Source organism: Solanum lycopersicum, chromosome 9 (genome assembly GCF_036512215.1).
Source record: "Solanum lycopersicum chromosome 9, SLM_r2.1".
NCBI classification, from domain to species: domain Eukaryota; kingdom Viridiplantae; phylum Streptophyta; class Magnoliopsida; order Solanales; family Solanaceae; genus Solanum; species Solanum lycopersicum.
Window position 1 is genome coordinate 66,627,471 of NC_090808.1, and position 16,316 is coordinate 66,643,786.

Consider the following 16,316-nt stretch of genomic DNA (forward strand, 5'->3'; position numbering starts at 1 on the left):
TAACCCAAAATCCTTTTTTTTTGGTTTAAAAAAATCGTCTTATTAATTATTATAAAAATACAAAAGGAGAAACAATTTTTTTTAGTTACAAAATAAAATTTCAAAGATATCTAAAGAGTAAATGCATGATTGGTATATTGGATTCACATGCAGCTAAATAAATTGAAAGGCAGAATACTTGGGAACAATAAATCAATATAAAAATATTTACAATTGTAACACATTTTTTATGTGTTTTATATACCGACAAAATAACTCATAAATTAGAACATGTCATTAGGGGACCATAACAATTTTACTTTTGGTATCATTTCCTTTTTAGTTTTTTCTTTATGTTTCCTTCCTTCCATCACAATAATAACAAAAAATTAGCTACCAAATTATTATAAATTTGTCATTAAATAGCTCAAAATAAATATTTCTTATGATAATTTATCATTATTAGATAAAATGAGAGCTAATTGTCGCAAGATATCAAATACGCTTTCTGTCTCAAGTAATAGTTAGCTATTCAATATTCAAATTATGTGAATTTTAATTTACATTCGAAGAATAAACATGATATTAACTTAAATAATACTTTTTTATGGAGTGAAGAAAATAGTTGAGCGAAAATTGTAACCATATATAAAGAGTATGTAAATGCATCGTTAAAATGCATAATAATTAGATACATTATATCAATATCAAGTAACTATAATTATAAACCATATTACACGTGAATTCAATTTTCACTTTCGATCTCCCCTCAATTCTTCTATATAATTTTAAAAAATATTAAAACATAACAACTTTTTCCTTATCTTCAAATTGTTAAACATGTGGTTGTTATACACCACTAGCACCTCTCTACAATGAAGGCAACCTCTGCCTATAAATTAATGTGATACAACTTATACAAATTCACTCAATTCCTTCTACTCATTAGAACCACAAAGAAAATGGATTCAAAGTTTGCTCACATCATTGTTTTCTTTCTTCTTGCAACTTGTTAGTACCTCTCTCTCTCTCTCTCTCTCTCTCTCTCTCTATATATATATATATATATATATATATATATATCATATACACATTTGCAAGAATATTGTTAGAGTTGTAAATGATTTATATTACGTGTGTCGTATGGGTGGGTGAGGGAGAAGAATTTTTATAGAGAGTTCACCATATATTATATGTACATTAAAGAAGAGTTATGATCTTGTAAATTTAATGTGACTAACCGGCAAAGGAGGTTTGAATGAGCAACTTGTTCAATGGCTTGTCTATCGATATTCCTTTGCTAGATAAATTACATTATTTTAATATACTGACTTAGAAAAAATGTTAGATCCGTCTTAGTTTAGATGAATCTCCTTAATTCTACCATTGCTTGTGTCGTAGATTTTTAAGCATATAAATACACTATAAATAACAAAGTGGAAGAATTGTTACACTACTAGCATGATACTAATTAAACACAAGTATAAACAATCATTCATGAAGATAGATTAATAAGCTAAAATATTATTAAGGATTCATTATATTTATAACATGTTAAAATATAAAGGATAATATTTAGTTAAATGTATAACGATATTATTCTTATTGATTGCTATTTAAATATTATTTTTTACAGCTTTTGATACTTTCATGGCACGAAAAGAAAGTGATGGATCAGAAGTCATAAATCTTAAGAAATTGGAATCTGAATCTTTCTGCAAAGGTAAATTTTTTTTAAAGAATTACTTTTTTTTAATTTCTCAAAAAACAATTTTTGCTACTGCTAAAAATGATTGTTTTTTCTTAAAGCTTGGCCAAATACTTCAATGCTTTAAAAAAAAAGTCATTGAAACTTGGCTAGACAAGATGTAAATCATTTAATTCTTGAGAAATTTCAATAATTCAGTTGCGATTACTAAAACTTTTACATTATTGGTCATAAGTTTTTGATTGTCACCTTGAAATCTCTTTCCCTAATTTTTTTTCCTTCCCCAACTCCCAACTTTTTCTAAAAGTAAATATAATTAAGTAATAAAAAGCGTGTTCTCTTTAACAACTTAAGATTTTAGATAAAAAAAAATTATACACTATAATATGGTATCAGAGCGAGCAGACTTGCTGGTTACGCACTTTAATATTAACTCCATGTTAGATATTATTATATTACATATAGAGTGTATTATTCTTGTTTTTCCTTTCTCTAATGGCTAGCCTTCTCAAATTATAATCAATTCTTTCTATATGTAGGAAAACTAATCTGGCCAGAACTTATTGGTGTACCAACAAAGCTTGCTAAGAAAATAATTGAGAAGGAAAATCCATTCATTAATGATGTTCCAATAGTATTGAGTGGAACTCCAGTCCCATTAGATTATCGTTGTAATAGAGTTCGTCTTTTTGATAACATTTTGGGTGATGTTGTAGTAATTCCTGTGGTTAGTTAATTAATGGATCATTGAAGTAATTAAGCAGCCACAATACGTGAAAAAATAATTAGGGTTCATGTATGTTCATTATAATGCCTCCATGTACTCTTACTATATATAATGAAATAAATAAGTGTGGCTTAATTAAGTGCTCTCCTTATTAATTCATTTTAATATATTGTGTATTACTTCTTTTGTTTTAATTTGTTTATCTGATTTTGTTATGCTCTGCATGTAAGCAACGATTCGAGATGACCTAGGGCTATTTTTCTCCCAAATCCTCTCTTATCATTCATCTTCGACACCAAGATATGTTGATCTCATGTATCTATAGTATTTCTAAATAATCTCAATCTCTAGTGACGAATTTTATATAAGATTCTAACATCAAATCTCTCTCCCGTGTCTACCGAAAATAAGAACTCATTCTAAAGTTCAAAAGGGACTTTGGATTCCTTTTCTAAGTTAGGGTTTCAATAAGACTGATTCAAAGTATGTAAGACTTCAATGAGAGTATCCCGCGACTCTCATACCTAAAGTAACCGATTCTCAAGAATCTCACAAGATTGTTAGAAGTAAAGGTGGGGATTTTTATGAAATTTGGTCTTTCTTCATAAATTTCTATTTTCATTATTTCAATTTGATTTTAAGAACCTTATTGTACTGATTTAACATGATTTGTATGATTTATTATGCATTTATGACTTTAAAACATAAAAGAAAGTATGATATGATTTACAACCTAAATATATGTCATTTTAAGATATGATTTTTAAAACTAAAGAGTTGTCAAAGGTATTTTAAAACAAACTTAGTAGTAAAGTAACACAAACAGATTAAATTGGAAAGAGTATTTGTTAGCCGTTTGTCTTAATTGAATAATCTCATGATCAAATGACTAACTCTCCTTAGAGTCTTTCGATGACAAAGTCAGAAATTTTAAAAAGATGTTTAATCATTTTCAAAGTCTATTATTTATCAATAACAAGTACTATTTTATCGTATATAAACTATAATTTTCTAAATAAAGAGTATTGAGAACTCCTTGTTATTACTCTTTTTCAGTTTCTTTTGTTTTTCCTTGTTATTTTGTCTGTTTGTATTTGTGCTCTCTTATCGGTGAAATGTATAAACATAAAAAAAAAAGATCTATCTTTAAAAGTATTGCGTTCAAGTGAATTCAAAAATCAATCGCTCTATATCTTTCTTTAGACTTAAAACATCTTTGGGATCATAGATAAAATTAATGTGTGATAGCTATGATTTGAATCGCAATTAGCAAACTTGTCTCCCACCCGTCACACTTTAAAAATAAAAATTAAACGTGACAATGTATTTGAGGGGCCAGTAGTAAGAAAAATTATCACCATAGTGTGCAAAAAAAAGTATACTATCTACTTTGGTCAGAGGTTTTAGGTTTGACCACAAAGAACTTCTCACATAAATTTATTTGAATTGAATTCCGATATCAAACACCAAAACAAAAACTAAGTAAAAATAATGACACGCAATTGATAAGAATATGAAATCTACCTACCCTTTGTTATAATATAAAGTAGTCAAGTTATCGATAAATTAAGAGATAAGTGTAAAAAATACGCCTAATGTTTCATTTTTTTTAGTTTCATATTCAAACTATGGGAGTGTGAAATTCATACCTAAACTATTGCATATTAGTTTGAAAAACACACTCTCTCTTTTATTTTTTTATTTTTAAAAATAATACATCACACTCTACTTGGACAAAACATCTTACTTTGACAAAAATTAAATAAATTTTTAACACTCCGTTTCTAAATTTTTTTTCTCGTTTTGTGTTAGATGATTTTTAGGAAAATTTTGGTAACGTGCTGCAAGATTTTTTAAAAATTAACTTTTTTTATTAATGTTATATTCGGTAAGTAAATATAAGAAAAATATTTCTAAAAATATATGTATATATGTAACAAAAAATGAGGAAAATGTCAATAAATAAATCAATTGGGAGCGAGGGTTACAGTTATATTTGGTGGGGTAGAATTTATTAGTTTTTTTAAAAAATAAAATAATGTATATATTTTTGGGAAAATTACATAGGATGGCAAACATCCTTAAGTAATTATATAATAAGGATATAGTTTAATTTATTTACTTTCTATGATTATAGTTTCTTTTTTTTGCCATAATTAATGGGATCCATCACCTATTCCTAAATCAACCGTAAAAAATCTTTATTTTGATTTTATATATAATTTTATACAAATCAATATTATCTCTCCTATTTATATTCCACCCCTTTCTCCTATAATCACTCCTTCTATCCAATTTTGAATTTCAAACAAAAAAAATCACTTTCTCAATTCAACTTTAGCAGGTAACCCCTAAAATCTATGCGTGTATCAATTGTTTTTATTTTTTCATTATTCAACAATTGTATATGTATTTTGTTTCTTACCTTTTTCATATTTTTTTGTTGAAATAATCAATAATTCTTATTAAATTATAAATTTTTCAAAATCGAAATGGATGAATCATCTTCATCTATGAGAATTACCAGAGGTATTTCATTGCATGTCAATATTGTTGACGATCGTTTTTAATAGATTTAACTCAAGATTTTGGGGTTGATGTAGCGTCTATGGCAAATCCAAACAAGTTCAAGATAAAAAATCAAAGGAAGAATTGAGATCCAAAAAAAAATGACCCAATAGCAATTCAAAAAGTTGTTAACAATGTCATAGCTAGAGGTATTAAAATTGTCGAAGAAAGAACAAAGAAGAAAAAACTAACCAGTGATTCAGAGGATGAGGTAGTGGCTTAAAACACAATTTTAGATAGAATATTTTGTTACTTATGTGTCGATATACAAAAATTGTTTGTTTAAGTAATGTTTGTATATTCACATAATTGTATATAGTATATTGCATGTTTAATACACACATGTTTAGTTATATGTATCTTCCCTTAGTTATATGTATATTCCATTAGTTATTGTACGGATCTGTATATTCGATTAGTTTATACAGATTCTTTAATTTATGTATATAAAGACTAGTATACTAAGTTAATAGGGGATAGTAGTGAATTGTATCTTAAAGGCTCCTTTTTGTTTTTGTTTTTGTATATATATACAAAAAAACAATTGTATTTTGTTATAGGAATATGCCTAATTTATAATTGTATATTATAATTTTATATTTTAGTAGTTATATACAAAATACTGGAGTTAAGTATATATCAAGTTTGTATATTAATGTAGTATATACAAAGTCGTTTAGACAAATTATAAAGTATACAGGGGGTTGTATATTAAGGTAATATATACAAAGTATTATGAAACAGGTCTTAATTGTATATTTTATTAGTTGTATATCAATTACTAAAGTTAAGTATATAGTGGGTTGAATATTAGGGTAATGTATACAAAGTCTTATGAGGCAATATCTATTTGTATACAATTATTTAATTTTCTATAGAAGAAATTTGTTAAAATCACTCTATAATACATATACAAAATTATAATACATTATACAAATTCGTCGATATATACAAAAAATTATGAACCTTAATAAAATATTGTATATATAAACGTTACACACTCAAATGTAAAAACAGATTTCAAGCTTACTATATATACGATTAACAAATGAATATTATACAATCAATTTAATCATTAATATTTTTTTTAAAAGAAAACTTGAAATCACAGATGCACATCTATAACTGTAATATATATATCAAAATTATTGTACATTCTACAAATTCCTAAAAGAAATTGAGAAAATATTTGACTTTGAACTGGTATTGTCTTTCTATAGCTTTAGAATTCTTTTTTTGGAAAAATATTTGATTTTGAATGTTTTGCTTAAATCATGGAAATTATGTGAATTTATTGTTACCATCTTTTGTGCTACTGTTACCATTTATTAAAAAAAAAATTTGTATAAATTTAATTAAAAATTTTTTTTATACAAATTTGAAGTCACTTAACAAACTAAACTATATCCATGGAATGTAATTATTTAAACTATACCCACAAAATGTAATTTCATAAAATATGTTTGTCATATATGAAATTTCCCCATATATTTTTTGTATGAGTGGGTGGGGTGGGGTGGGGGTTGTTTTAAAGTATGAAATTTTTGAAAATATTTTATAAATTTTAGATTTGAAATAAAATAATAGTGCGGAGAGATTAAAATAATAAATCATTGCGGTACTTTTATTTTATTTTTTTATTTTTTTAAGGTGAAATATTTTATTAAGGTAGAATGTCATATGACAAAAAAAATTCAAATAAAAAATAATGTAATACACACATCATTTAAATGTGCTTCTCAAATTAATAAGAAATAATCTAGATGTGAAACTAAAAAAAAAAAATTAAATATATTTTTTATACTTATCTCATAAATTAATTAAGTTTCTTTTGTATCCCCTATTTTATTGATTATTCAAAAATGAAAGATGTTCCTCTTAGAATTTTCAACTACTTTAAATGGATTTTCCTTTCATTTAAATCCAAAATTTCATAATAAACAGAATCATTAAAAAATAATTATAAAACCCGGCATGATGCTCCAACTTTTATATTTTCAAATTCTAACGAGGAAAATGGTTTCCAAAAAATATTTATTTATTTTTTGAATAAATTTTATTCATTAAGAATAATCAAGATCTTCTTATTTTTTAATACACCCATAATTTTTTTTTATATAACTAGAAAATATTTGTAAGTAAATTCAAATCTTCCGTTTCATTCTTGTTAAATTCATAATTTACAAAATAGTTTTATTAATGGGTTTCCCCACATATTACGTTTCGTGTGTAAATTTAAAAAAATAAAAATAATAATGAATTTAATATTTAAATTCAACGAATTAATATCCCTTTCTTTTTCTATTTTTTCAAGCTACTCTTGTTTTATCGAAAAGAGGTGATTTTCGAAAGAGGGTATTTTTGACTTTTAGGAGTCGCCACTTAATTTTGCGAAAATTAAGAAAACTTGTTTTCAAATAATTAAACAGAAAATTGTTTGAAAACTTTTAAGGGTTCGGGATTCATATTAGTGTCTTAGGAAGGTGTTAAAGGCACCTAAGACACTCCGCTAATTACGGTTTTCCAGCGATTAACTTATTTGACTATTATTTATTTTAACTTTGCAATTTTGAAATCATTAAACTTATGAGAAATTTACTTAGGCGAATTTTCAGATTTTAAAGCTCTTTAAATTCAAACTAACTTAGAATTTGAATTTTGAACATGTTAGAGTTTTAAACAACTTACGAGTTGAAATATTTATCGTTTTGAGATTCCATTTTAGTTTTGAGATTTGATAAAATAGAAGGCGCTTCGAAGGGGGTTTGGAGTTTTCTAATCTTAAGCTAACGACATTCAAAATAAAACGTAAACAAGTAGCAAAGAGAGATAGAGAGAGAGAGGGAGAGAGAAATTTTTGGGTCCAAATTCGGATTCTGTTCGCCTTGACCGAATTTTGGACCCACCTGCTTTTGGGTTTTAACCCGTTTCAACCTGTCCTAATCTAAACATATAAAATAAATACGAGAAAAGAAAGCAACAAGGGCTTATGCCCATTACAAACAGAATACAAAAGAAAGTAAATAAAAATCCAATTTCGCTTTCTTTGATTTCTTCAATCTCCGCTACGCTTGATTATATATGACTCGAATGAAGGGAATTTTAGCCTTTAAGGCCCTTCCGAGATGCACGGAGGAGGACGGATAAAGGGGAGTCCCAAAATGGACTCGAGAAGAAGTTTCCCATGCAACAAAGTAGAAACGAATTAGTATGCGAAAGATGGACTAATAACACGCATCTTGAATAAACGGAGATAAAAAAAAAACAGACTATTACGAAGTCAAAAATTAAGAGAAACAGAAAACTTAAACATAATTTCCAAAGAACCGAGACATGAAACAAATGGTGACATGTCGTGCACACACACATACTGATGCACTTGTCATATACAGAGATTATACCACCACTATTTAACAAAAATGAGCAACAGTCTTATTGAACAAACGGACCCCAACAAAGCTATCACACTTAATCAAATCTCACGAAAGAAAAAAAACTGATGCAATTCTAAGATACAATTCCACCTCGAAAGCAACACACTTAACAGCTTGGGAGCAACAAAATACTTGGAGTAAAGAAACTATAACATAACTCAACAATACCATCAATAAAATATCGATGCCACTGAATCTCTTAAAGAAACCAAATCCTGAGAGAGCTACAGAATAACCAGCGGGCATGGATGACGTGAGGATACAGCGAACATTTAATTTAAAAGGACGAAACAACACCTATGATGACCCTAAATAACAAGCAATACTCGTCAACAGAATCGAATTTATAAACAAACAAAAAAAAAACATGGCCAGCAGATTAAGCAAACAACAATTAAACAAGCTTGACATGAGGAGAAACAGAGATGAAAGCATAGGAACAACAGTTGACGAACAGCAAAACCACACGAGAAATCACCCTATGCGTCGGATTCGGGAGAGGCCAAATGGCTAAATACATTCGCAACAAAACATATCCAAAACGGAAGAGATATTACCTGTTGAGGAGCAGCGACTGGGACGGCGCGAGCAAGACGACAGCAACTTCCACCACGACGCGAGTTTAAGAGTTCCAACAAGCAGCACAGAGGCGACGGAAAGCAGGGAGACTGCGCTATGATGTCTTTTTCTGTGTTTTCCTTTTCTTTTCAAAAATCTCAAATATCTAACAATTTTTCAACTCCCAAAATTTCTAGCGCTCAAAATTCTAACCCCTCTGAAATTTTGATAAAAATCTCTAAATGTTTAACGATTCTTCAATTCCGAAAATTCCAACCCCTTTTCTGAAGGAGAAGAGGGGTTTAAATAGAAAGGGAAAAGGTTGCGGAAGAGGGAGGGCGGGGACGTGACCTTTGATTTCAAAATTTGAAATCTCTTCCATTAATGGTGCACCATCCCTTCTGAAAAGGTTCGTCCTTTGCGGAAACGGAAAAAAGGGGAAGGGATGGCAGTCGTGTCTGCTACAGCCGAAAACAGGTCTGCCACCGCCGAAAGCAGGTCTGCTGCGAGGCGTACTGGCGAGGAGAGAGGGACGCGCGAGGGAGAGAGGTCGCGTGAGAAACGCGGGTGGGGCTTCTGTTTTTCTGCGTTTTTTACAGGCTGCGATGGGATGGGGAGAGAAAGGGAGAGAGCGTGAGGGAGAGACGCGGAGCATTTTGGAGAGATTTCCGATTTGGGGCTGTCGCGCGTCTGTTTCTTGGGAATTTGGTGTATTTCTGTTTTCTGAAAACAGACGTGGGGAAGATGGGAGAAGGGAAAGAAGAAGAGGGAGGTCGCGTGGGGAGAGACGCGTGAGGGAGACGAGAGCGTGGGGGAGACGCGGGGTTTTCCGGGTTTCGTTTGTTGTTCTGGGTTTCTATTTTGTTCTGGTTTTCTGTTGGGAACAGATTGAATGTGCTGAAGAAGAAAGGGGGGGGGGGGGAAACGGGTTATTGGGGTTGGGTCAGGTGTTGGGTCGGGTTTTTTGGGTGGTTTTTGGGTTTGAATTGGGTTGGGTTGAGGTAATTGGGCCTGGGAATTAATGTTGGGGCTGAAGATTAAGAGGGGCTGGGCCTGGGGTAAAGGAATGGGTTTAAGATATACACATATACATATACATATATGTATATACATATATGTATATATGTACATATATTTATTTTCGCAAGGTTTATAAAACTAACTAACTCATACCGACGCGGGTCAAAATTGGGTGTCAACAACTGTCCCTCATTTTACTCGGGTTGACGCAAGCAACTCGAGGAAGATGAAATTGACCAACCAATTTTGATCAAACCCAATCGTTTTACAGGAAGGATTCGACACAGGGTTTAGGAATTATAGACGAACCCTTGCAAACGGGTCTCCTACATGTCTCAGGCTATATGAGAATTCAGGCCACTTGTAGTTCAAATAGATTGATTTATCGCACGATTTTGAAAGAATCAAAGCCACTTCGATACCGGATTATGAAGGTATTGAAATGCTCGAGAATAGAATTCGAGAGCGAATGTTGGAATACAGCCGAGTTTTCAACATTGAATCCGCCTACATACCCTTAAACCTTCGGAATCAGGCTGTGTGTAGTTCGACTCGATCGTTGGAAAAGGAAAACTATTATGCTAGCTAACCTTCGGTTTTGGACGAGTGACACATTAAACGAGTATGAAAAAGAGGCTTGTAACCTCTTAGCCATGAATGTGGCGCGCTTCACACCCATAATTAAGAACTTACACGGACATAATTTCCAAATCTTTTGGCGTATTGTCACTCAGATTGGGAACTTGCTTCCGATAAAACAAAACTTTCGGAAGCGAGACAGAAACTGACAGAACTAGAGAAAACCCGTAAGCCTCGAGAGGGTGGTTCGATTGTGGTTGAAGTCGCTTCCCTGCTCGCGTCCTAAGAGTTTGACACTCCTCTTTGGACTGTGTCCCAGTTCGCTGCTAAGAAAAAGTTCCACGTTGTGCTGCATCCTTTTTGATGTCGTCCGCACTTGTGGTTTTGGAGAATTCATCCTTTCGGATGCTCTCGACAAAGACTGAGATAAAACTCGTCAGCTTAAAAATGCAATTAGGATGGGAGACAGTGTCTTTTACCATGTCGACACTTCATTGTTCTCCTCCATGTTCGACGTCGACTCGATCGGTCTGACGTCCAGCAAATAAAGCTTATGCCTTGCGTTTTGCAATATCATCTTCAATGTATTCCATACTTGATGTCGAAATAAATAAATAAATGCTGATGCGATATTGATGTTTCTTTTGTTGTCATCTTCGATGCTCTCCATGATGTTTGTTTTTATAAGAAATAACATAATGCAGTCGAAGCCAATGGATAAGTATTGCTCTTTCTTTATCCAAGTACGTCTTCTTGCGGGTCATGAATATCTTCCCGCGCTACATAAATTCCTGCGAGATATGAATCTTCTCGCGATGCATAACTTTCAGCGAAGAATAAAATCTTCTTGCGATATGCAAATTTTGACGAGGCATGAATTCTTCTCGTCGTGCCTAAATTTTGACGAGGCATGAAATCTTCTCGTTGTGCATAATTAATGACTCACGATGCATGACTTCCGCGATGCATGATTTTTGCTATGCATGAATTCCAGCGAGGCATAAATTCTTCTCGCGACGTATAAATTTTGACGAGGCATGAAATCTTCTCGTCATGCATAATTATTGACTCGCGATGCATGATTTCCGCGATGCATGAATTCCTGCGAGGCATAAATTCTTCTCGCGATGTATAAATTTTGACGAGGCATGAAATCTTCTCGTCATGCATAATTATTGACTCGCGATGCATGATTTCCGTGATGCATGATTCCGCGATGCATGAATTCCTGCGAGGCATAAATTCTTCTCGCGATGTATAAATTTTGACGAGACATGAAATCTTCTCGTCATGCATAATTATTGACTCGCGATGCATGATTTCCGCGATGCATGATTCCGCGATGCATGAATTCCTGCGAGGCATAAATTCTTCTCGCGATGTATAAACTTTGACGAGGCATGAAATCTTCTCGTCATGCATAATTATTGACTCGCGATGCATGATTCCGCGATGCGTGAATTCCTGCGAGGCATAAATTCTTCTCGCGATGTATAAATTTTGACGAGGCATGAAATCTTCTCGTCATGCATGATTATTGACTCGCGATGCATGATTTCCGCGATGCATGATTCCGCGATGCATGAATTCCTGCGAGGCATAAATTCTTCTCGCGATGATAAATTTTGACGAGACATGAAATCTTCTCGTCATGCATAATTATTGACTCGCGATGCATGATTTCCGTTTGATTCACCTTTGAATCTGACTGGATATTTTGTAAATTTCCCATTGTTGAGAATGGTTTGAAATAAACAAACACATTCATAAGCATCCTGACGCAAACGATATTCCCGCTTTCAATAAAATCACTGGTTTTGGAGATAGTTTTCTCCTTCTCCGTATTCATAAGTCGGAAGAATTCGGCCGATTTTGAAGCGAAGCTATAAACCTGCATCCACAGAAAAATTGTCAGTTTTAAACATACTGATCTGTGTCGATCCCTTCGGTTGTTTGCTCCTTGTCTTGATGTCTCCGGTTGATTTCCCGACTCTTGATAGATAAGAAAATATCTTATGCCAAAACAGATGAAATATAAAAGGAAAATTTTTAAGAGAAGCAAGAAATTTTTAGGAAATAGTATCTCGAAAAGTCAATGCCAAGTCATGTCATGTCAGGCTTAACGAGCTTCTTTGAGTCCGTCGCTTGTCGAATGAATTTCAGAGGCATTCCGGACTTGTAGGGAAGTCCCATGACAAAATTTTGAGGCTATCCTCAAAATTTCTGTCCCAGTTTAGTATCTTGCTCCTCTTTCCATTGTAATCGCACAGATCTCGGAATTTTTGAGATCTTCTCAAAAATTCTGTCCCAGTCGCAAATTCGAAATGTCTTTAGTTTGATCCGCTAAAGAGAAGGTTCCTTCTGGAGAATTTTTTGAGTCCCTCTAAAAAAAAATTCTGTCCCAGTTTCTATTGTAGAAGGGGGGAATAAAATTTACGAGATATATGACCGAGCCCTTGTGGCGCCTACGTATCCCGTTGAGGCAGGAATCAGGTCAAACGTAGTTCCCCTTAAAGGTTAACAAGAATAAAATCTACAAAGAAACCGACCGAAGCCGACAAAGGCCGCCTACGTATCTCATTCTTGAGAATTCAGGTCGAACGTAGTTCAGGTGCAAAGAAATGATTAAAGGGGATAAATGGGGTGACCGAAGCCGACATGGGCCGCCTACGTATCTCGTTCTCGAGAATTCAGGTCAGACGTAGTTCGTTACAAGAGGGATAAGAATTCAAATTCGAACAAATACAAGCAAACAGAAGATTACAAGTAAATGATGGAAAATGCAAAACGAACTTCACGCGTAATATCTCTTGACAGCATCTGAATTGATAGGCTTGGGCCATACAGCGCCATCCATCTCTGACAAGACTAAAGCACCTCCAGATAGTACTTTGCGAACCATGTAAGGACCTTGCCAGTTCGGTGCGAACTTTCCTTTGTGCTCGTCTTGATGAGGAAAAATACGCTTAAGAACCAACTGACCAACTTCAAAATTTCTGGCTCTTACTCTTTTGTGAAAAGCGCGAGTCATTCTTTGTCTATACAACTGGCCATGGCAAACAGCAACCATCCTCTTCTCATCAATCAAAGCTAGTTGGTCAATCCGTTTGCTAACCCACTCAGCATTACTTAGCTCAGCTTCTTGGATGATCCTCAGTGACGGTATCTCGACTTCAACAGGTACGACTGCTTCTGTTCCGTATACTAGCAAGTATGGAGTAGCTCCAGTTGATGTTCTGACCGTCGTTCGATAACCCAGTAGAGCATATGGCAACATTTCATGCCAACCCCGCTGCTTGTCAATCATTTTCCTCAGAATCTTCTTGATGTTCTTGTTGGCGGCCTCTACAGCTCCGTTCATTTGAGGGCGATAAGCAGTGGACCTTCGGTGAACAATCTTAAATTGTTCACATATCTCTTTCATCAGATGACTGTTGAGATTTGCACCGTTATCCGTGATGATGGATTCTGGAACTCCAAATCGGCATATCAGATTGTTGCGGACAAAGTCGGCCACCACTTTCTTGGTTACCGATTTGTAAGAGGCTGCTTCCACCCACTTGGTGAAATAATCGATGGCAACCAAAATGAATCTGTGTCCATTAGAAGCGGCTGGCTCTATAGGACCGATGACATCCATTCCCCAAGCTACAAATGGCCAAGGCGAACTCATAGCATTAAGTTCGTGAGGTGGCACCCGTATCGGATCGCCGTGCACTTGACATTTGTGGCATTTTTGCACGAATTTGCAGCAGTCATGCTCCATAGTCATCCAGAAATAACCGGCTCGAAGGACTTTTCTTGCCAAGGTAAGCCCGTTCATATGTGTGCCACAGACTCCAGCATGTATCTGTTCAATAAGCCTCACGGCTTCAGTAGCATCCACGCATCTCAAAAGGCCCAAATCTAGAGTCCTCCTGTAAAGGACTTCTCCATTCAAAAAGAAATTGAGAGCCATACGACGTATCGACTTCTTTTGATTAGATGCGGCGTCTTCTGGATATGTCCCAGACTCCAAGTACCTCTTTATGTCGAAATACCAGGGCAAACCATCTGGTTCTGATTCAACATGTGAACAATGGACTGGATGTTCCTTCAAGTCTATATCCAACGGGTCGATGTAATCAGTATCCGGATGTTTGATCATTGACGCGATGGTGGCAAGAGCATCAGCTAATTCATTCTGTATTCTGGGAGTATGTCTGAACTCGATCTGGCGAAACCTTTTACACAGATTTTGCACATATTGTACGTAAGGTACAATCTTCGGGTTCTTCACAGCCCATTCTCCCTGAACCTGATGAATCAAGAGGTCTGAATCTCCAATAACCAGTAACTCGTATACATTCATGTCAACGGCCATTTTCAAACCGAGAATGCAAGCTTCATACTCAGCCATGTTGTTTGTGCAGTTGAATCGTAGTTTAGCCGCTATAGGATAGTGCTGACCAGATTCTGATACCAAGACTGCTCCAACACCTTTACCCTGGTGGTTCACCGCTCCATCGAAGAATAATCTCCAACCTGGATAAGCTTCAGAGATATCTTCACCCACAAATTACACTACTTCATCGTGAAAATATGTCTTGAGAGGTTCATACTCTTCATCAACGGGATTTTCCGCAAGATGATCAGCCAAAGCTTGTGCTTTTATTGCCTTCTGAGTCACGTACACGATGTCAAACTCACTCAACAGCATTTGCCATTTAGCTAACTTCCCGGTCGGCATCGCTTTCTGGAAAATATACTTCAATGGATCCATTCTGGAGATAAGATATGTAGTGTACGACGACAAATAGTGCCTCAGCTTCTGGGCAAGCCACGTCAGAGCACAACATGTTCTTTCCAGCAGAGTGTAACGAGACTCGTACGGAGTAAATTTCTTGCTGATGTAGTAGATTGCCCTTTCCTTCTTTCCTGTCTCGTCATGTTGACCCAGTACACATCCAAAGGCGTTATCTGAAACAGACAAATACAGCAAAAAAGGACTCCCTTCTCGCGGAGGAACCAATACTGGTGGATTAGACAAGTAGCTCTTGATAGCGTCGAAAGCGGTCTGGCACTCCTCAGTCCACTTAGTTGGGGCATCTTTCTTCAGCAACCTGAAGATAGGCTCACATACCACCGTCGACTGTGCTATAAACCGGCTGATATAGTTTAATCTCCCTAAGAAGCTCATCACCTCTTTTCTCGTCTTCGGCGGAGGTAACTCCTGAATTGCTTTAATCTTGGAAGGGTCGAGCTCAATACCTCTTCTGCTGACTATAAACCCTAACAATTTCCCAGCTGGGACTCCAAAAGCACACTTGGCGGGATTTAGCTTCAAGTTGTACCTACGCAAACGTTCAAAGAATTTTCGCAGGTGTGTCAAATGATCCGAACTCTCGCGGGATTTAATTATGACGTCGTCCACGTACACTTCAATTTCCTTGTGAATCATGTCGTGGAAGATAGTCGTCATGGCTCTCATGTAAGTGGCACCGGCGTTTTTGAGCCCAAACGGCATCACCCTGTAGTGATATACCCCCCAAGGCGTGATGAAGGCCGTTTTCTCCGCGTCTTCTTCATCCATCAGAATCTGGTGATAACCCGCGTAACAATCCACGAATGACTGCATCTCATGTTTGGCACAGTTATCAATCAGAATATGGATATTTGGCAACGGGAAATTATCCTTTGGACTAGCCTTGTTGAGATCTCTGTAATCAACGCAAATCCTGATTTTTCCATCTTTCTTGGCGAC

The 16,316-nt window shown here is 34.6% G+C and overlaps 1 protein-coding gene across 1 annotated transcript; it reads left to right on the plus strand.

Moving 5' to 3' along the window:
- The first annotated feature begins 794 nt into the window (after positions 1–794).
- Positions 795–2,553, plus strand: LOC101248423 (wound-induced proteinase inhibitor 1-like). Its single transcript, XM_004247611.5, has 3 exons — positions 795–990; positions 1,616–1,702; positions 2,227–2,553. The coding sequence occupies exons 1-3, from the start codon at positions 942–944 to the stop codon at positions 2,421–2,423; spliced, it is 333 nt and encodes a 110-aa protein (XP_004247659.1). The 5' UTR covers positions 795–941; the 3' UTR covers positions 2,424–2,553.
- The last annotated feature ends 13,763 nt before the right edge of the window (positions 2,554–16,316 follow it).

Excerpts from the sequence above, each read along its gene's own strand:
- LOC101248423 (XM_004247611.5), top strand. The coding sequence starts at position 942 with ATGGATTCAAAGTTTGCTCACATCATTGTTTTCTTTCTTCTTGCAACT. Across the intron at positions 991-1,615 it reads TTTCTTTCTTCTTGCAACTT|CTTTTGATACTTTCATGGCA; the intron begins GTTAGTACCTCT and ends TATTTTTTACAG. Across the intron at positions 1,703-2,226 it reads ATCTGAATCTTTCTGCAAAG|GAAAACTAATCTGGCCAGAA; the intron begins GTAAATTTTTTT and ends TTCTATATGTAG.